Source organism: Triturus cristatus, chromosome 4_1 (genome assembly GCF_964204655.1).
Source record: "Triturus cristatus chromosome 4_1, aTriCri1.1, whole genome shotgun sequence".
In the NCBI taxonomy this organism is placed as follows: domain Eukaryota; kingdom Metazoa; phylum Chordata; class Amphibia; order Caudata; family Salamandridae; genus Triturus; species Triturus cristatus.
This window is the reverse complement of record NC_140585.1, coordinates 859763777-859784966: the sequence shown is the minus strand read 5'-3', so window position 1 is coordinate 859784966 and position 21190 is coordinate 859763777. Positions and strand designations below refer to the sequence as shown.

The 21190-nt window shown below is 45.0% G+C and overlaps 1 protein-coding gene across 5 annotated transcripts in view; it reads left to right on the top strand.

Moving 5' to 3' along the window:
- Positions 1-21190, top strand: part of TASOR2 (transcription activation suppressor family member 2) — a 1022580-nt gene that overhangs the window by 693910 nt on the left and 307480 nt on the right. For all 5 annotated transcript variants that reach the window (XM_085653577.1, XM_085653574.1, XM_085653576.1 and 2 more), the window contains 2 exons: positions 6533-6613; positions 12514-12591. In XM_085653577.1, coding sequence (XP_085509703.1) covers positions 6533-6613; positions 12514-12591 — 159 coding nt within the window. The remainder of the gene's footprint in view (positions 1-6532; positions 6614-12513; positions 12592-21190) is intronic.

The following is a 21190-nucleotide window of genomic DNA, read 5'->3' as shown; positions in this document are numbered from 1 at the left end:
CTCCCAGCCTTTGGTTCATTTTCCACTAAGAAATGCATTTTCCTTTTGAAGTTAAGGAAAGGCTATGTTTATTTGACATTATTATCAGGCTGCCTATAGCAGATCCTGATAGTGAACAGTGCTCCACTCAAATCTATGACCGATGTGGGTCAGATAGGTTCAGAACTAAAGTATTTAACTCTTAAATAAAAGTGTTCTCAACTCAATATTTGAGCATGAGAACAAAATGATATTTCTGAATGCTTTTAAATGAGAGAATATTACTATGAAGAGTTAACTTAATGATTACGTTAATTCCTGATTTTAATTTTCTCTCTTTTCAAAATGTCACATTTACAAAAAGCGGGCATCTTACTCCCAGTGATTGATGGGCACAGTGCCATATTTATAACTGAAAAATACAGTCATTTTCTCTTTAAATAGGACACATTTAAAGTGAAGAAAAAGTTTTCTATGAAACGTTGTCAATTAAGTCCTTCTGTTTTATGAAGCATGTTTCTTCAATTTAAATTCCTCAAATTTAAACAATGACTTTGTTTTCCTATTATAAATATGGCACTGTGTCTACAGGCCACTGAGAGTAATATGCCTACTGTTTGGAAATACACTTTGACATGGGAGAAAATAAAAATTGATTTCATTTATTGCACATAAACATAAAGTTAACTCTTCAGTTGAATTTTCTCTCATTTCAAAGTGTCACATTTACACACATATGGCTTCTTGTTCCTAGTGGCTATTAGACACACTGCCATATTTATAACTGAAAAATGCAGCCATTTTTAGGTCTCGCCTGAGGCAGGGCTTTAGCGCTGCTCTGGCGAGAGTTTTAGTAAGCGGGATTTTGAAGTGCAAACTAGTGGCTTTTGCAGGCCTCTAGCTACAGTGCATGTGCGCTGCCGGGCACGCGCACCATTTGTCCGCATGATCACTTTCGCGGCCGCTTTGATGTTCTCAGTGAGCCGCGCGGCCACTGAACATCAAAGCGGCCGCGAAAGTGATCACCATATGCTGTGCTCGCATCTCCCTCCCCCCTTTTCTGAACATGGTTCGTGTGTGCTCGCTTTCGTGACTTTTTTTTTTGCTCACGCTTCTTGTTTTTTTTAGCAGTTGGCACTCCCACGTTGGGGAATTTTGACTAGAATGCATATTTTGCTGCAAAGTTTCTGGCTCCATCCACACACCCCCACCGCCAGTGGGCTGGAACCTGCAGCTGGTGCCCACTATAGCTTCATCCACACACCCATGCAGGCAGGCACCCTTTCTGGCTCCATATACACACCCACCCACATGTGCCGCACACTGCAACAAGTGTACACATACCCCTTCAGGTTCCATCTGCTCACCACATGGTGGCTGCACTCTGTGGCGGGTGCACCCACCCGTTCAGGCTCCATCCACGCACCCTCGTGGGCTGCATGCGGCATCAGGAGCACAACCCTTTCTGGTCCCATCTGCATACCCCCTGTGGGCTGAGCGCTGCGCACACCCCACCTGGCTCCATCCACACGCTCATTGGCTCCAAGCCCCTCCTGCACGCTGCTATAGGACGCGCAAGCGCTCCCACCCTTACCTGGTCCACATATACGTATTTCCCCATGTTCACTCCTCACTCACTCTCACCTCACACCCCGCATCCTGTAGCTCTGCACGATGTGGATGTGTGCTAGTAGATCAAAGAGGTTTATGCACTTCACAGTAAGTCTCGAGACCACTCTCACTCATTTCAAGCACTAGAGCACCCCCCTCCTCCCGCTAAACACTGCTGCTTCCAAGGCACCGTCCTCTGTGTTCAGGACCTGATTTCAGGGGAGTTCAGATCAAAAACCTGCTGAATATTCCACTTTCAACTGGTTTCTCGAGGTGAGCGAGGGGGACCCAGTTTAGACTAAATGTTTCTCGAGTTGACAAGTACCAAGTACTTGACGCAATGCTCTTGTTCTGTAGCCGCTTGCAGCCCACAGAGGCGGGAGCCTGAAGTGCGCGCAGTTTATATATTCACAAAACTGAGGTAGATTCTTGCAGAACTTTTCTGTTTTTTTTATAAAGTCCACCTCCGGGATATCACGGAATGAATCGGGAGGCACTAGCAGCGCAGCCCGGGTCATTTTCGAGCGGAAGCTGATGAACAGAAGCGCATTTGACAAAAAACAGGTGTTAACGTGTTTTCTGAAGGGATTTTCCCAAAACACCTTACAACCTGGCTTTTGTAAAACTTCTTCCATTTATCCGCTAAGGGCTTCTCTACACAGAATTCTGGCAGTGGCTAACACCGTATGTTGCTCTACATCCTCTCATCCAACCCAGTTGAATGTTTTAGTACAGTGCTTTATTTCACACTCCTGTCGTTTCTAAGAGATGTACATTACAAATGTTACTAATGCCCGATGCCATGGCGTACAATTTGCTGACCTCAAAAGGCTAAAAGGCCGACTAGAACGAGGTTAAAAGGCTGACTAGAAGGAGGTTAAAAGGCTGCCAATGCTTGTTTGTATATCGGCACCCTGATGGATCCTCGCCACGAATCAATCGGAGCTTCCCTGGCGACTGCTCTGAGTACATTTGTAACTAGTGGTGTCTAAGGTTCTAAATTACTCCTAAACATCAAATTTCAGGGGTTGAAAATTTCAGTAAAATGACTGATCCAGTCCTGCTCTAAAATGTGGTAATCATTGCCGCTGGCTGGGCAATCTAAGAACCAAGCATTGGCATAGCCAATAGGTCTCGCTTTTGGGACCTTATAAGTGTTTAGCCATGCAACATTTGCATAACTAAATACTTATAAGGTCCCAAAAGCGAGACCTATTGGCTATGCCAATGCTTGTTTTAAATGGGACAAATTTAAAGGGCAGACAAATGTTACATCAAGTGCAGAAAAATGGTCCTTATTATGAACATTTTGGAGAAATATTTTCTGCACTTTAAATTTCTCCCACTTAAAAAAAAATGTATTTTTGTGTTGTATATCTTACGGTGCCACATATGGCAAAAGGTAAGTCCAGTGCCACAAGTACATATGACATGGGCTCTGTCACCCATTCATATATATCCCATTCAGTCACACACATGTTCATACATCCCCACAGACCATTCACTCACCAGCTCATAATACCCATAGTCACAGCATTTTGTTCAAACCATTGTATCGGGCTCCATGGACATTAGGTTTAAAGTCAATGAAGCTGGGCTAGGGGGTGTCTCGTAACAATGCGCAAGTTACTTGGCCTTCAGTAGCTCACAACGATTTTCCCTAATCAGAAGTAGCACTCATTATAGAAAAGGTTGGGGACCCCTTGTATAGATGTGCAAGCCAGATCACCAGCTCTGGTGGGACAAACAGTGCTATGTACATTATTTCAAGCAAATGCACCATCTGATGCCCAAAGCAACTGCGAGAGGAGTACTACTTTACAGTCTATAAATAGCATTCGCAGCCAACACGTGCATTCGTAGTGTGTAGTGCTGCAAATTCACATGCCCCCTCCCGTCTCCCCGGCAGGTATTAGATGGTGACACATATACACAGAACTTTCAGCATGTTCAACAGCAAACACTAACTTAGTAGACTATATGCTCAATTCCCGCATGGCTGGAAAAAACATTACAATCTAACAAAGGAGACGTTGAACATGCGCAATACCTCGAGAAGTAGGTGAACCAACACATGACTCTGACCATAAAACTTCCTTGTGAAAAACAACTTGCAGAGTCTAGGCCCAACACTAGATGGCAGGAGTGCGCATAGCATGTGAATCTGCAGCACTGCACGTTACAAATAGATGCTTACAGGTTAAGTAACATACTCCCTATGCCACTTTACTCCTCCCTATTCTACGACACACTACTCCACTCTATACCACTCCACTGTGTGCCGCTCAAATCTTCAACACTGTACTCCACTCTACACAATACCCTCTACTCTACAGCCTTCCACTCCACTCTACGCCAGGGAAGCCATAGAGAGTACATGGGCTTTAAACTCGCCAACTCGAGTTCCCCATCACCATGATGGCTTCACTGAACCCAGAAGTATTTGGTACCAAACAACTCGTCTTAATAAACTCACACTGATGCCAGTGTTGGATTTATTGAAACACTTTAGAGGTGCCCCCTGAAAATCTACCAGTCCAGGTGTGGTCTCTGACTGCTGGCTTTAGGCAGCCTGCCACCACCAGACATGTTTTTGGACCCCTGGGTGAGAGCCCTTGCTCTCTGAGGCCAGCAACAAAGCCCATCCTGCGTGGGAGGTGTAACACCTCCTCCCCCAGGATGAGCACAATGCCCTAGAGGAAAGCTTCAAAGGCCTTGCTGCCTTTGTAATGGGGACCAGCAGCCCCCCCCCCCCCCAGTTCAACCCTCACTTTTGGCAGGAGAACCAGTGAATAGCTTAATAAAGATAGGAGGTGTGCCCCCTTCGCCAACTTCACGCCTCCGATGCTTGATCCAAAGTAAAGCTCATGTTTTAGTGCCCACCATCTTCAGGATGGTGGGAATTATCCAAGTACGGCTAGGGCTGTGCCCCCCTCCCACAGGAGAGTGGCATAATAGTGGGTGTTGACACCCTAGATAAGGAACCCACTTGTCCCTACCTGTTACATACCTGTAACACCCCTAAATCTAGTATTTAGGTAGCTCCCCCAGACCCTGAAATCAGGACTATGATGACCTATGCAGCCGGGACACCGAAGAGCCGCACCAGCACAAGAGAAAAAGGACCAGTTACTGACTCTGCGCCAGCCCTGCCGGCCTGTCTGCTGCCTTTCGCTTCTGCTACAAAAAGGCGACTCTTCCTGCAGGCCAAGTGACTTCCAAAACCCTATGAGGACTACCTGCCTTCAACAAAGACTGTAAATCACATGTGGACAGCTGCCCTGCCCAAGAGGAAAACAATTCCAAAGTTGAAGAACTCTGCTTTGAGGAACCGCAAACTCTCCTCCAGACCAACCTCTGCACCTGACGCCCACTGCCCGAGTCCAAGTGACCCACTGGTCCTGCAAAGGTTACATAATACATCTGAGCCTGAGTCCACCGTGGGCTGACCCCTGCCAGACGCCTCCTCGACGCCGGCTCAACTTGAAGTCTCTCCCTGACCGCGATCTGCCCGGTAAGAGTTTTCTGACGCCTAAGGACACCCCTGCACCTGAAGCTCCTAGGCCTTGGGGACCTCAACCATTGGTGTCCCTACGTCCAGTAGAATCTCTACTTACCTGGCTAGCTGTGGGTTTTCTGCATCCTGCCTGAGCCTGCAGCCTTTCTTCAAGGCCGATCTCCTCCATTGGTTAACATTGGGCGCCTGATGCTGTGTTGGCACTGTGCACCCGGCAGCCTCTGTGCCGCTGAATGTTTAAGTTTGGTGCTGCCTTGTGACCTCCCTTGTACTTACCCAAACTTATGGAGATCAACCCCTGACACCGCTTTACTCACCTGTGTGTAGCGCAACTTCGAGTACCCCCAGTCTCTATTGATTAAGATAAGGGCGCCCGACCTCAGATTTGACCTCTGCACCCACCGCCCCTGTCCAGCAGATGGTGCAGTCGAGGAACTGATTTGACCTCTGCCTGGCATTGACCAAAGACCCTGAAGACTGAATCTGTAAGTCGAGTACTGACCTACAAAAACTAAATTCTTGTTTTCCTCCCCTAGGTTAACATTGCAAAGCTTGAAAATTGTACACTTTTTTAGAGTATAAAGTATTTTTCCTGAAAAATGTACTTACCTTTTTGCGAACATCTTGGTCTTAAATACATCTTTAAAGAAGCTCATTTTTCTAAAATTGGTTAGATTTTCCTTTTCGAGTCATGTGTCATTTATTAGTCACTGTGTGTATAACAAATGCCTTACACTCCTCTGTGTTAGGCCTAAGGCTGCTCGCCCACACTACCACTAATAGAGCACTTTGGGTTTACATTGAGCCCTGTACACTTCTGGGGGAATCTCTGGACTCTTTGCATGGTATAACCACTTAGATGTATACCATATGCAGAACCAGCTTCCTACACATGCTGAACAGCAGCCATGCTGGTGTGCAACATGGCTGAAACATATTGGCAAATCCAAAAGCTCTTGCATAGGCGAGACCTATTGGCTTTGCCAAAGCTTGTTCTATGGAAAGAGGTGTGTACCAACACACATAGGTGATGGTTGATTGCTTTGACCGAATTTGTAATGTATTATTTGACAAACTGGAAGTCTGTTCCACAGGAAGGTGTAGCAATTGACAATATGTGGTTTTATTTTTGGTTTTTACATTTCTCTTATTATGAGCAGAATTTGAAATCGTTGGGGATAACACCTCACAAAGATAATATTTTTAATGATTGAATGCGGTATAGTGGGTTTTACCATGTTCAGGTTGTTTCGTATGGACTGAAGAAGTAACATTAGTAAAAATAGTATTCAGTGGAGTCAGATATATATATATATACACATATATATATATATATATATATATATATATATATATATATATATATATATATATATATATATATATATATATATATATATATATATTTTCATCGTGTCTTTTCAGGTTGAGGAACATGAAGCAGAGAGAGAAGAATTTGTGGAGTCCGAACCGGTTGAGGAAAGTTGTGGGAGTAGTGTGCCACAGGTACAGTTTAAATATATATTAAAGTTTGTAAAAAAGTATATTAAAAGGAAAAAGGAAAGGGATAGTGGGACATTTCCAAATTATGTCATAAACAACTATGATTCTGATGCATAGTTCAGTGCTAGAAAACAAGTGAAAACAGCTATTAGGGGCTACTATTTTTGTCAAAGTCTGGAATGTGGTTAGGACACAGTAAAAAATTGGAAGATTGCTTGCCATACTGTCATCTGAAAGACAGCAATGGATGAGTTTTACAGTGTTTAAACAGATGCAGAGTTAGTTTGTTTTCTTAGTATGAGTTGCGGTAAATATATATTTTAGCCTTTGTTGGATGCATGCTCACACTGCAGAACCTGTCATTCATTGCCTGTGCAAAATAAATAGATAAAATTACAGTGTCACATTGGAACTTCTGTACACAGTGGATCTGTAAATCGCTTTTGTTGATGCTTGTTATTCTGGTGTTGGGCAGGTTCAGAATTTTCTGCAATGTTCTTCTTTTGACAGCATGATTAGTGTTTTTCCAAAAGCTGAAATGGGAGTCATTATGTTTTGCATTGTGAATCTTTTCTGGATTCACATGCTGTGCATTAATCCACCATCTAATGGTTTGGTCCGGAATTCTCGCTAAAAACTTTGTCCTTCTACTCTTTTAGTTTTTTTGTTGTTAGTGGGTATCGACCGACCTCCATTTTGTTGGTGGTTGTCAACGGCTCTCCACTTGTGACTTTGTCGTGCTTCCTCCGGAAGCTCCCATTTTTGTATTCAGATTCTTATTTTCCGCATTTGTAGATGGAGGCTCTCTAACAATTGGGAAAAAAAGAAGGTACCAGAGGAGTTTTGTGAGGGGGACATGTATTCTCATCGACGGTTCTGGAGAATGCATGTGCTGGCCGGCTCCCTGTACGTGGTGATGGAGAAGACACCATTTCAGTTTTGCAAAACTGGCACCATAAGTTTGCTCAAAAGGATCAACACCCAGTCTGCAAATTCTGCCTGCTGGTAGATCACCAAAGTGAGGATTGCAGCGCCTGTTCAGTATTCACCCTGAAGACTTTGAGGGTAAGACAGCAGCAGAAAACACCCCACCATAACATGCAGGGCCAACATCCCACCCCGAATCTACCAGACTTGGGCCTCTCAAGCGTCTAGAGGAGAACATCGCAGTAGGACTAGAAGGAGATACGGTGGCCGACATCCAGATCGTGGACGTCGACACACAAGGGCGCAAGAAGACTTCTGGAACCAAGGTAAAAGAACCATCGTCCTTGAAGAGCTTACCTGACTCGTGAAAATCTTACTCTAAATCCTCGAAGGCAACATCGGTGTCGAAGCATTCAATGGCCGCAGGCTTGACCAGAGAGAAATGTATCATCGGATCCTTCGAACAGGACACTACTGCAGTAAATACCCCCAAAAAATCGAAGATGTCGAACGATGGTCGGGGAAAAGCCGCATCGTCGTTGAAACAGGAGCGGTCTAGAGTAGAACTACACTGTTTGCCGAACATGTTGTCTTCTAAGGACTCTTCGTCATCGAACAGAAGCCTGACAATGTCGACATCGAAAAGGTGGTCGAGATAGAGAGAAAAAAGAGATGACTCGAGGCTGAAGTGGAGATTCTACAGAAGAAGGCAAACTTAGACAAAAGTCTAAAACAATTTCATGTCCCAACGAAGTCTTCGACATCGAAGGATCAAGGGGACCAAAGTCTTGAGGAAATAGAGCAACCTTTAACTCCTGAACCTCAAGAAGAGCTGGTAGAAGAAATATTCTATGAAGATGAGGAGGAACAGATCTACCAGGGTTCTGAAGCTTCAGAATACCAGGAGACACAATGGCAGAATCTCAAAACAGATTCACCTGAAGAAGGTGTAGACACTTATACTTCAAGGAAATCACCACCATCTGACGATATTGGTGTTGAAAACCAAGTAAAAACGGGGTTCACTTAGAGTAGGGGAAACCACAATCATGTTTTCTATTAGAGAAACTTGCAGTGGAGTGTGGTTGATGAAACTCTGAATCAGTTGAAAAAGGATAACGAAACAGCAAAGTCAACGGGGGTTCTGCAGTTCAGAGGCAATACGCTTAGGGGATCAGTACCCTCAAAAAGACCCACAGGAAGGGACTCATCCCATTGTGGAACATCCCAACAGAAATACCAACCGACGTATCAGGAATGTAGTCAAGCCAACAGCAACAACATTGGTGGTACCAGCAGGGAAGACTGTCCTTTCGAGGACACCCACGCGGGAGAGGACATCCAGAAAGGGGGGGGGGAGTACCCCCGCAAATAAGAGACTTATCAAGGATCACAAAGGACACTCTAAAAACACCCAGGAGTGCAGTAACAGGACAACAAACAGACAAGAGTGCAGAAATAGAATATCAAGAACGTCTACATTCAACAACAGTAGGAGGCAGAATCAAGAACATCTTTCAGGAGTAGAGGAAGATCACTTCAGACAAATTGGTTTTAAACATAATACAATACAGATATTGCATAGAATTAGACAAGACACTTCCATGCAAGGGACCAAGGAGAAAGGTACATCCAAAGGAGGAAACATCCCGTCTACTCAAGGAAGTAGAGGAAATGTTGCCAAAGGATGGTATAGAATTAGTGCCAAACATAGCAATAAAGCATGGAAACTAATCAACATATTTCCTCATTCCAAAGGTAGATGAGACACTACTACTAATTCTAGACTTTAGGCTTTTAAACAAATGTCTAAAAGAAAAAGGTTCAAAATGATAACCCTTCAAGTGGTAATAATGAAACATGAAGTAGGGGATTACATGGCAACAATAAACTTATCCCGTTCCCTGCGTGCTTCGGCCAACGGCCGTCGTGAGCTCTACTTGGCTAGTGCTGCGCATGTCCGTTGGCCGACGCGGCCCCGCCCACTCATTAAAAGTCACGCACTACGGCGGAGTTTGCGCTGTGGTTAACGGGTTAAAGGACGCTTATTCACACATTCCCATGAATGACCACAGGCCACAAAAAAGTCCTCAAATTTGTGGTAGACCAAGGACACTACCAGATCAAGGTGCAGCCATTCTGAATAAAATCAGCACTAAGATTATTCACAAAGTGTCTAGCTGCAGTACCAAGGCAAGGCATACACATTTATCCATGCCTATACAACTGACTGGTAAGGGCAAACTCACACACAAAATGCAAAAATCACATTCAGCAAGTAATAAGAACTCTATACCAGCTAGGATTCTCAATACACAAGGAGAAGTCATCTCCCGAACCAGAACAAGAGAACATTTTCTTGGGGGCCAGGATAAATTCAATTCAAGGGAAAAGTATTCCCCAGCAAAGAAGAGAACAGTAGCACTATTGAAGGAAATAACAGCAGTACCAGAAGGGGCAAGCTATGACAGTGAGGACGTTAGGCAAGCTACTAGGAGTGATGGCTTCCTGCATTCCTTTGATACCAAACACAAGCCTCCACATGAGACGATTTCAGGAATGGCTACAAATTCAATGGTCACAGGCAACAGGGAGTTGGGAAGACCAAGGGTTTTTCACGCAAAGGATAGAGGAGGAGATAGTGAGGTGGAACTTATCACATGTAACACATGGAAGAATATTTACATAACCAAGTCCAACTGTAACCATAACAACCGATGCCTAACAGCTGGGTTGGGGAGCACACATGAACAATCTCAAGGGAAGGGGAACCTGTAAAGAGCAGGATGCAGTACAACACATCAGCATCCTGAAACTAAAGACAGTATTCCTAGCCTTAAAGGCCTTTCAAAAAGAGCTTTGGGGGAAAACAATATTGATCCAAACGGATAACACAACCACCATGTTTCACATAAACAGAGTGGGTCACAGCCTCTACCTCTGTCAAGATTAGTTCAAGAGCTGTGAAACAGGGCTATTCAAAAGAAGATGGAGATCCTAGCAGTCCATCTACCAGGAAAGGACAGTGTCGAAGTATACAGACTGAGCAGACCACCTTCATGGTCGCACAAATGGGAACTGAACCAAACAGGATCTTTCAGAAATGGGGAACACTAGAAATAGATCTGTTTGAATATCACAAACCGCCAATGCTTTGCCTCCAGACATTATCACCAGTCCATAGGGAATGCACCGTAAGTAGATTGGTTAGGGAAATTTGCTTACGCTTTTTCCCCCAATATCACTACTTCAAAGAGTTATCAGCAAACTCAGGATCAGCGTGTGAGCCTGATACTAATTGCACCACAGTGGATGAGATAAACCTGGTTCTCAGAACTAATTGCACTATCTCAGGGGAATAATCACAAATTACCAATCGGGCAAGATCTGTTGTCAATGCAAGAAGGAAGGGTGCTTCACCCAGAGTCTTTAAGCCTGCCAGCATGGCTCCTGAAGATTTAGAATTTGTACACCTAGAATTACCAGAGAATACAATGGCTGTCTTAAGATAGGCAAGAAAACCAACAGATATAAAGTGTTATTTAGATATATGGAAATTCTGGGGTCTTGAGGAAGGATTATTAAAGAAGAACACAAGAGATAAGACATTACTAAAGTACTTAACACATAGACTGTAAGCTGAATTTGTAAAGGTTCATTTAGCAGCAGTAGTGGTGTACACAAGGGGCCACATTGAGAGAAGTTTCTTCACAGCACCAGTCATTAAGCGGTTCCTAGAAGAAGCAAAGAGAATTGCACTGCCAGAAAAGGTACCCACTTGGAATTTACATATGGTGCTCACACAATTGATGAAGGCACCATTCGAAACTTTACATAAGGTTACATTACCAATGCTCATACCAAAGACTGCCTTTTTAGTGGCCATAACATCACCATGCAGATTTAGTGAATTACAAGCGCTCACCTTACAAGAGCCTTATTTTCAAGTACAAAAAGGACATAATTGTCATGAGTACCAACACACAGTTAATTCCAAAGGTTCTCTCACAGTTGCCATAAATCAAAGTATACAGATACCAATTTTCTTTCAGAAACCAAAGACGCACACAGAGAGGACATTGCGTACTTTGTATACAAGACGTGCAGTAATGTATTACATCGAAAAAGCAAAGGCAGGCAGAAAGATGAAACAGCTCTTTGTTTAATTTGCAAATAGTTTTCCTCTGAAAATCAGTTACCAAGAAGACAATTGCAAGATCGATAGCACAAACTATTCAGTTGTGACGCAAGAATGCAAGAGAGACATTACAAAACACGCCTGGGGCACATTCAACAAGAAAGAAAAGAGCAACCGTTTTCTTCCTAGCCAATACTCCATTGCAAGACATTTGTATGGCGGCAACATGGTCATCAGTGTACACGTTCGCAAGACACTATTGTGTAGATATTCAGATGAACAAGGAAGTACAACTAGAACAAAAGGTCTTAAAACATCTATTTTCAAATCTGTTCTCATCTTCAACCCAACCACCACTGTGGTAACAAACTGATACCAAATCTGTGCACAGCATGTGAATTCAGAAAAGATTCACGCTGCAAAAAGTATTGTTTCTTTCCTGTCAGTGTAGTTTTTCAGCTTGAAGAACTTTCTGTATTGACAAGCCAACCCTCCCACCTCTGCCAAGAAGATGAATGGAGGGAACAGCATTTTAAAAAAAACCAAAAAAAAGAATCTGAAGATGGGGACCAATGATGGGAGCTTCTGTAGGAAGCACGAGGTTGTCACAAGGAAACACCAAATGAAGGTCCGTTGACGCCCACCTACAACAAAAAAACTAAAATAGTAGAAGGACAAAATGTTTTAGGGAGGATTCCGGACCCAACCACTTGATCGAGGAATAATACACAGCATGTGAACCAATACATTTCTTCAAGCAAATGGGATAGTTGAATTGAAGAAAAGCAAAAGCAGTACATTTTGAGAAAAAAAATAACATTTAATATTTGTTTTACAGGTATATGAAACCCACACTGTCGTAGAAGAAGCGATTGAGCCTTTGGCAGTTGAGGCAGTTTGTAATAATGTGCCCCAGGTAATATGTGTAATTTTGCTGTCCTGAAGTTCAATAATGCATTTCTTATTTTTGAATTATTGAGCATGCAAGAGAAGCTGTCGCGGTGGACAGAGTAGAGAAATGCATAGAATAGAAACAAAATGGGGTTTTTTTCTCAGGGTTAACTCTGATTGCCTGAGTGATATAAACAAACTATGTACTTTTAATGTTTTCTTTGAAATTTCTTAGGAAGAATGGCAACATGAAAAATTCTCCTGTAGGGGATCCTCCTCAAAGTCATACGCACCAAATTGTCCCAGCCTACATGCAGGATCCTAGAGTATTTAAAAAAATATTCATATATTTTCTCTAGAAAAACATCCTTTAAATGATGAAACACAAATCTTTGCAACCTAATAAAAGTCTAAAATTTCATATATTTCGATTTAAAAAAAATTATAATCCAATTATAGCTAAAAAAGTCATAAATTCAGTAAAAGTAGCTAGAAAAGTATTTCCCAAACCTTTATAATCGGAAATAAAAGGAAAAGCAGTGCAATTGTGGCAGATAGGCTGCCATAGAGGAGTCATCATGGCCCAAAGCAGACAGTCAAGTCAGTTCTTTTTCTAGCTCCTGATAACACGATCCTGGAGCACTGAGCTCTGCCTTTTTTGATATTGGAAATGTTTCCAAAACTTTAACTATTGGTTTCACTCTGTCTTTTGAGGCTAGGAGTGTTTTCAGCAGTTTCCTGACAGTAAAGTAATTATTTGTCTCACAAAATGCCTTAGCCTTTTTGTGAGAAAGTGCCTCTTTTTGCATGTTTAGTCCCTAATTTTTGCCTGGTTTTTATGTGGTTTCAGTTGTAATGCACAGGGTCCCTGCCAACCAGGCCCCCTGTGCCAGTGCTTCTTTCCTAAAAACATATCAACAATTGGTACTTCTGTCCTCTATAAATCCCTAGTAAGTGGTGCCCTGGGTAAATAGGGTCTGGGAGCTGAAGAGGGCCCCCTGGGGCTCCGCCCACTGAGACTGTGCCCCTGCCCGACATGGCTGCCTGCCTTGGTGCCATGCCAGCCAGCACTGCCTGAAGGTATAGGTAAGTCACCCCTCTAGCCGGCCTTAGAGCCCTAAGGTAGGATGCACTATACCACAGGTGATGGCAGATCTGCATGAGCAGATCATCTCCTACAACATTGGGGTCCATTCCGTAATATTGTAAGTGCCAGGGAAGCCATAGAGAGTACATGGGCTGGAAACTCGACGACTCGAGGTCCACAGCACCATGATGGCTTCACTGAACACAGGAGTGTTTGGTATCAAACTACTCCTTTCAATAAATCCACACTAATGCCAGTGTGGTTATTGTACTATGTACCCAGAGGGCACCTCAGAGGTGCCCCCTGAAAACCTACCAACCCTGGTATGGTCTCTGACCGGCTGTAGGCAGCCTGCCACCACCAGACATGTTTCTGGACCCCTGGGTGGACAGCCCCTGCTCTCTGGGGCCAGAAACAATGCACTTCCTGGGCAGAGGTGTCAAACCTCCTCCCCCCAGGATGGGCCAATTCTCAAAGGGGGAAGCTTTAAAGGTCTGACACTTTCATAATGTGACCCCCATCATCTGCTGTTAGCAGCAGATGTCAGACCCCGGTTTATACCCCCACTTTGGGTAGGCAAACCTGCAGGAAAACTTATAAGAATAGGAGGTGTGCCCACCTCTGCCAACTCCACCCCTTAGGTGGAGGAGGCTAGTTGAAGCACAACTTTCAGTCCCTGCCATCTTGAAGATGGGGAGACCCCTCCCTATCATGGCTAGGTCCATGCCCCCTCCCACAGGAGGGTGGTATGATAGAGGTGTATTCAATTCAGGTATGGTGCCTATTGGCCCTACTTGCCACACCCCCTTAAATTTAGTGTTTAGATTTCTCCCCCAGACCTAGAAACTAGATCTGTGATGACCTAACAAGAAAAAAGACATTCCTGTAGAGAAAACTGAAGATGACGATTCCCTTTGCCCCAGCACTACCGGCTTGTCTCCAGGTTTGGCAATCCTATTACCTGTTTTGCAGCCAGCGACCTCTGGAAACCTTGGGAGGACTGCTGCCTTCTAAAAAAAAACTCTAATATCCTGTGGACAGTGGACCTGTACAGAAGAAACCTACTCCAAGGACCCCGGATCAAGGCAGATCCGCATCTCCTGCCCACTCTGCACCTGACGCCCACGGTCCGAGTCTGAGTGGCTCACCTGTGCAGTCACACCAGTGATTCTGACCTTGAGTCCAGCATTGGCTGATTGCTCCTGATCTTCACGGCGACGACTGCAGTGTGAATCCAGAGGCCCCGCCTGACTGCAACCGGCTCTGCTAAGAAGATTCTGACGTCAAGAGGCACTCCTGCCCCCAAATCTCCCGAGCCTTGGTGAGCTGAACTGACGGTGCCCCTACTACCCCCTACATCTCTACTTACCTCTGCTGTTGTTAGTCTCCCTCCTGCAACCTCCGTTGCCACGCCTGCAGCCTGTCTGCCAAAAGAAGAAACCCCATTGAAAAGCATTGGGTGGCCGACGCTGATTTTGCACCCTGCACCCGGCTGCCCCTGTACTGCGAGTGGCGTACGTTGGGTGCTACTTTGTGACCTCCCCCCCGTGCTTGTCCTAACCCCCAAAGCTTGGCCCCTGATACCGATCCACTTACCTGCAAGTACTGTGGCTCCAGCCTCCCCCAGTTTCCATCGAAGAGCATTGGGCTGAACTCCAATTTTGACCTCTGCAATCAGCTGCCGCTGTGCTGCTGGTGGTGCAGTTTTGGTACTCGCTTGAACCTTGCCCCCTGCCGACCTTTGGTCCCGAAGACTGGAATTGTAAGTGTATTACTTACCTGTTTAACTGTGATATTATTTTCCCCTTAGGATACTATTGAACTGTACTGAAAACTTTCCATGTGTCGAAATATTTTTGTTTAAACATTTATTGACCTGATTGCAAAGATCTTGGTTTTAAAATAAAATGCAAACAAAGTAGATTTTTCTAAAATGTATCTGGATCTCCTTCTTGAGTCTTGTGTCTATTATTGGTTATAGTTGTGCAATAAATGTCTTACACTCCTCTGTGTTAGGCCTAAGGCTGTTCGCCCACACTACCATTAATAGAGCAGTTTGATTTTTACATTGAGCCCTGTACAGTTTTGGGGAACCCTTGGACTCTGTGCACAGTATAACCACCTTGTGACAATACCATATGCAGAGCCAGCTTCCTACATTTTTTGTCAAATTCCTTTCTTGTCTCAAGAAGACAGCCCAGTCAGATCCTTATATTCTCTGTTTCGTATACCTGCTCGACGATTAACAACCTGAAGACTGTTGCCACTGTCAGAAGGTGTCCAGGAAGCCTTTGAAGGAAAGTCAGAAGTTCATGTTTCATGACCTGCAGGAATGACTGCAGAAAGGTTATAGAGGTGAGGGACAGGGAAGTTTTCAACTATAGCTCTTTCTTCACTTTCCTGGGACTCCCTGATGGGCAGACCAACAGAGCAGTATCCTCTTAAAAAAAGTGTTACTCTCGCTCAATGTTGTTGTCCATGGCACCAAAGATTGATTAGATAGCAACATGCACGCCTTCGAAGGCTGAAATGCCATCAAAGTGTTTGACTTTGAAGCATCATTCAGCGGTAAGGCACTCGTAGAAGATATCTGGATGTTCAATGACAATGGCTCATTCAACATTGAGACACAGATTGACGTTGAGGTCCATTTGCTGTCAAGACCACCATCAAGAACTTTGTTCCTTTGCCTTTCAGGATCAACTTCAAGACATAAGAAAAAGTCATTGACTTTGAATAGATGAATGCAGATTTCTGCTGAATGGGTGCAGCAATTGAAGAGCAAGCTTCTAAACACCTCTGACTCAGAGAACCCCAGGGCTCGCTTGTGGAAAGCATAAATCCCCTTTGACAAGTCGTTTAAGACACTCTCTTTCTGGACTCTGGAGGCATTCTGGAAGAAGACCCCAATGTCCTATTTTGCCTCGCTCTTGTGGAATATTTAAAGTCTCCTATTCATCTGTTTGGGGTTATTTCACTACCCTGTTAGATGCTCCTCCTTCTCGTGTCTCACTTACAGACAACATATTCACCTGTAATGAGATTCTTGTTAGAGGAGTGGCTAAACTAAATATATTGATGACAGTTCCTCCTGTAACCACATTGGTTATTTTTGATACCCTTTGTAGGAAGCTGGCTCTTTATATAGTATACCACATAGAGGTATTGTAGGAAACTGACTCCGTATATTGTATGCTACTAGGTGGTTATACCCTGTCCAGGGCTTCCTAGAAGTGTACAGGGCTCAATGTAAAACCCCAAATGCTCTATTAGTGGTAGTGTGGGTAAGCAGCCTTAGGTCTAACACAGAGGAGTGTAAGACATTTATTGACTAATAATGGACACATGCCTCTAAAAGGAGATGCACACCAATTTTATAAAAATAAGCTTTATTCGTATTTTATTTTAAAAAGCCAAGAACCCCGCAATAAGGATTGCAGGAGTCCCCTCATCTTCAAGATGGAGGGGACTGAAAAGTGTGCTTAAATTTGCCTCCTTCACCTGAGGGGTGGAGTTGGCAAAGGTGGGCACACCTCCTAGTCGTTCTAAGTTTTACCGCCCAAAGTGGGGGTGTAGACCGGGGCTGCTAGCCGCAGAAGCTGCGGGTCATGTTACAAAGGCGGCATGCCTTTGAAGCTGCCCCTTTTAGCACTGGCACACCCTGGGGAGGAGGTGTAACACCTCTGCCCAGAATGTGCATTGTTTCTGGTCCCAGGGAGCAGAGGCTTCCCACCCAGAGGTCCAGAAACATGTCTTTGAGTGGCAGGCTGCCTAAAGACAGTCATTGCCCACACCATGGTTGGGTCGGTAGGTTTTCAGGTGGCACCTCTGAGGTGCCATCTGAGTACATGTTACAATAAATCCCACACTGACATCAGTGTAGGTTTATTGTGAGGAGTAGTAGTTTGGTACCAAACACTCCTGTGTTCAGTGAAGCCATCATGGTGCTGTGGAACTCGAGTTGTAGAGTTTAAGGAATAGATCCCAATATTGTAGGGGCATATCTGCTCATGCAGATGTGCCCACACCTGGGATATAGTGCACCTTGTCTTAGGGCTTGTAAAGGGGTGACTTACCTATATCTTAGGCAGTACTAGCGGGCATGGCACACAGGTAGTGTGCTATGTTGACTTGGTCATTTTGTCTGCACCTGGCCATGCATGCTGCAGTGGCAGTCTACGTGGCCTAGATGAGGAGTCCCTAGGGGACCCTCTTCCATCCCAATGACCTTGGTTCCAGGAACCTTTTACTATGGACTTACAGGGGGCCTGAAGGGCCAATTGGGGAATCGTTTTCAAGGAAGAAGCACTGGCACAGGGGACCTGATGTGCACTACAATCGAAACCACTTCAATTCCATACTATACCCGAACCAGACTCCGGGCAGTGGGTGCTATCCAATCCCCTACATGATTGAGATACAAGAGGGAGGAGGGAACTTTTTTCCATACGGTATGGGGGTGCTCCGCATTGCAGCCCTTCTGGCGGGGAGTGTCCTCATGCCTTAGTAATACACTATCATGGGAACTTCCCTATGATCCACGACTCTTCCTCTTACACAGCACCGACGAGATAGGGGGCAACAGGCCCTCACTATTGGTAAACGCGACATTGTACAGCTATGGAAGGGGACCCCCCCCGACCTTGGGCAAATGGAAGTTGGAGCTAGATAGGTGTATGGGTGCGGAAATTGCAGTATTTATGGGACGTGGCTGTCCCCAAAAACACCGCAAGATATGGGCCCGCTGGGCAGTGTACCGTGGGTTTGAGCTCCCCCGTTACCAACAATGGACCCCTAGCTGTGTTCATTGCATAGGTATTTCTCCTAGATGTATCACCTTTCCGCATTGGACTCTTGAACTGTCTGGATATTGTTTTACTGTGTTTCCTGCTCGTTGGCAGGATTCCAAAAGATTTTTTTTTTTTAAAGTAAGTGTTCCTGCGTATCCATGCTCTTTTACAGGTACATGCAGGGCTTTTGCCCAGACCTCACCGGAATAACCTAATAAAATTTGTTTAATAAAAAAAAAAAAAACACTTCAATACCTGCCCAAAAGTGGGGGATATCCATGTCAAAAGAGGCACTTTCTCACAGGTATGCTGGGTAAAGAGTCCAGGTAATCCCTTATGAATGGACAGGGGCTTGCTCTAGCAAATCCAAGGTGTTCTTTCTAGGGTAGTGTGATCAGGTAACCTTAGGCTTATCAGTCAGAGACGAGTGTTTGAGATTTGTTGCACACACACAGTCAATGAATGATGCACCCACTCAAAAAGGAGATCTACATCAATTTAGAAAAATAACAGTTATTTTTATGTATATTTTGAACTCTAGAACTTCGTAAAGAGGTAAGTACTTTTTTAAATAGACTTTTTACAGTTTTAACAATGTTAACCAACAGTGCGTTTTTGCACATAATGCTTTCCTATGGGATAAAGAACATTCACTGTATGCATATTCTTGCAATACTTTTCTGCGGGACCCCTTTCGGTCATGTGGTGATAGAGGTACAAGGACCAAAGTTCCACCAGCAGATTAGTCTTATATGCCCTGGTGAGTCAGGGTTTAGAGGTGCTGGATGGGTTGGCAGCCTTGTGCGCAACACGGTTGAAAGGAAGGGAGGCCACTTGGAAATAGCTTGCTAAGGGGGGCTTGGGGACAAGTCCAGGAGCTTCCAACGGAGGGGGCTCAGGTTGTGAGGGTCCTGGGAACATGGGAGATCAGTGGGTTTCCTTACGCCCAGGCCAGGCGGTTCTCGTGCAGAGGATTTGTAGTTGGCTGGCTCTTGTGCATCAAGGCGCTCGCTGTGGTCTGTCAGGATCAGCAAGAGGGACATGGACAGGAGAGCTGGGCCACTCTCAGTGCTGGCCTCCATGGTGGTGATGTCCCTTGTTGGCTGTTTTCCGCTGATCATAACAGTAAGCGATTATTCGATCTGTTCACTTTCTGAATTTGGATGCTCCCTCTACTCTGCCCTCGTAATTTAATGCTCAACACTTAGTCATCGCAATTTGCCCGTTATACCTTTTACAGGACACCTGTTTTTAGTTACCATTTTGTTTTCTGGTCCCACTGCTTGTTAGTTTTGGCAGCGTTGATTTACATGACTTAGTTACTCTTAGCTAGTCTCTCCTCTCTTCTCTTGCTATGGTCCGTCCATGTCAAAGCACATCTGTCTACATGTATACAGTCAGTTTTTAAGATAGAGAATTATGCCTGGTCGCTGCAATCGCCCTTCCCCGGCTTTTGGAAAAATTGATCTGCTTTGGCTCAACAAATCCTTGGCAGATGCTCGGCTCCCTCTCCCGCAAGATCTTGAGGGGAGGTTGTCTGGGTTTAACAAGTGGATTTCGATCTCTCTGGTGGTTCTAGCCTCTCAATGTCCACCCAGGCTTGCCAGAGAGTCGCCCACCAAACCCTGGTTTTCACCGGAGCTTAAATCCCTGAAACATGAGTGCAAGAAATTGGAGCGGGTGTGGCGCTCAGGCAACTACTGTCCTTTGGCGAAGCATGCACATAGGATCAAACAAAAGAGTTATTACGCTGCTATTTCCTTTACTACTCACTTCGGATCGATCAGGCAAAAAACAACTCAAAAGAAATCTTTTCGTTAGTCCAAAGTTTTTTGTCTCCCAAAGCTGAGACTTGCGTGCAGCCAACCTCAGAGGCTTGGTGTAATGCCCTATCCAATTTATTTGGGATAAGATCTGTAAGATTCAGGTGGCTTTTTCTTCCTGCCTAAACAGCCCTATGGCCTCTGTGCCTTCTGCTCTGCTGCCATCTGAGCCTTCCCATGCTTTGATCGCGTTTTTCCTTGTGGATTTGACCGGCACTCTTAAAATTCTCAGAGGTCTGAAATCAGGCTCGCCTTCTGACCCCTGTGGGGCCAGATTGCTGGCTTCGGCTGCCGAGATCATTATCCCTGAGGTTAATATGATCATTAACACGTCTCTCCGGGAAGCCCTTGTCCCGGAGGGTTGGAAGCAGGCGAAAATTCTCTCTCTGCTGAAAAAGCCCTCACTGGATCCTGCAATTCTTCGTAACTATCGTCCTAATTCCCTTTTGCCCAGTCTGACTAAGGTGTGTGAGAAGGTCGTGACCAGCCAACTCACCGAGTTTGTCGAGGGCGCAGGCTTATTGCACCCGGCCCAGTCAGGGTTTCGTGCATCTTACAGCACGGAGTCTGCGTTGGTTGAGGTCTCCGAGGCGATTCAGGAGTGTCTGGATGCTGGCAGGAGGGCAGCATTGATTATGCTGGACCTCTCGGCGGCATTCGACACGGTGCCCCACGCCCTGCTTCTTGCTCGGCTCTCTGCGATCTGCATTTCTGGCACCGCTTGGGGCTGGCTCCAATCCTTCCTGGAGGGTAGGACACAGCAGGTCTGGCTGCCGCCGTTCTCATCGACACCTCTTCCAGTGACTACGGGTGTTCCATAGGGGACTTCCCTTAGCCCACTCCTTTTTAACATCTATGTCACCCCTCTGATTTATTTGGCAACGGGGTTAGGGGCTAGGGTGATGGCTTATGCGGGTGACACCC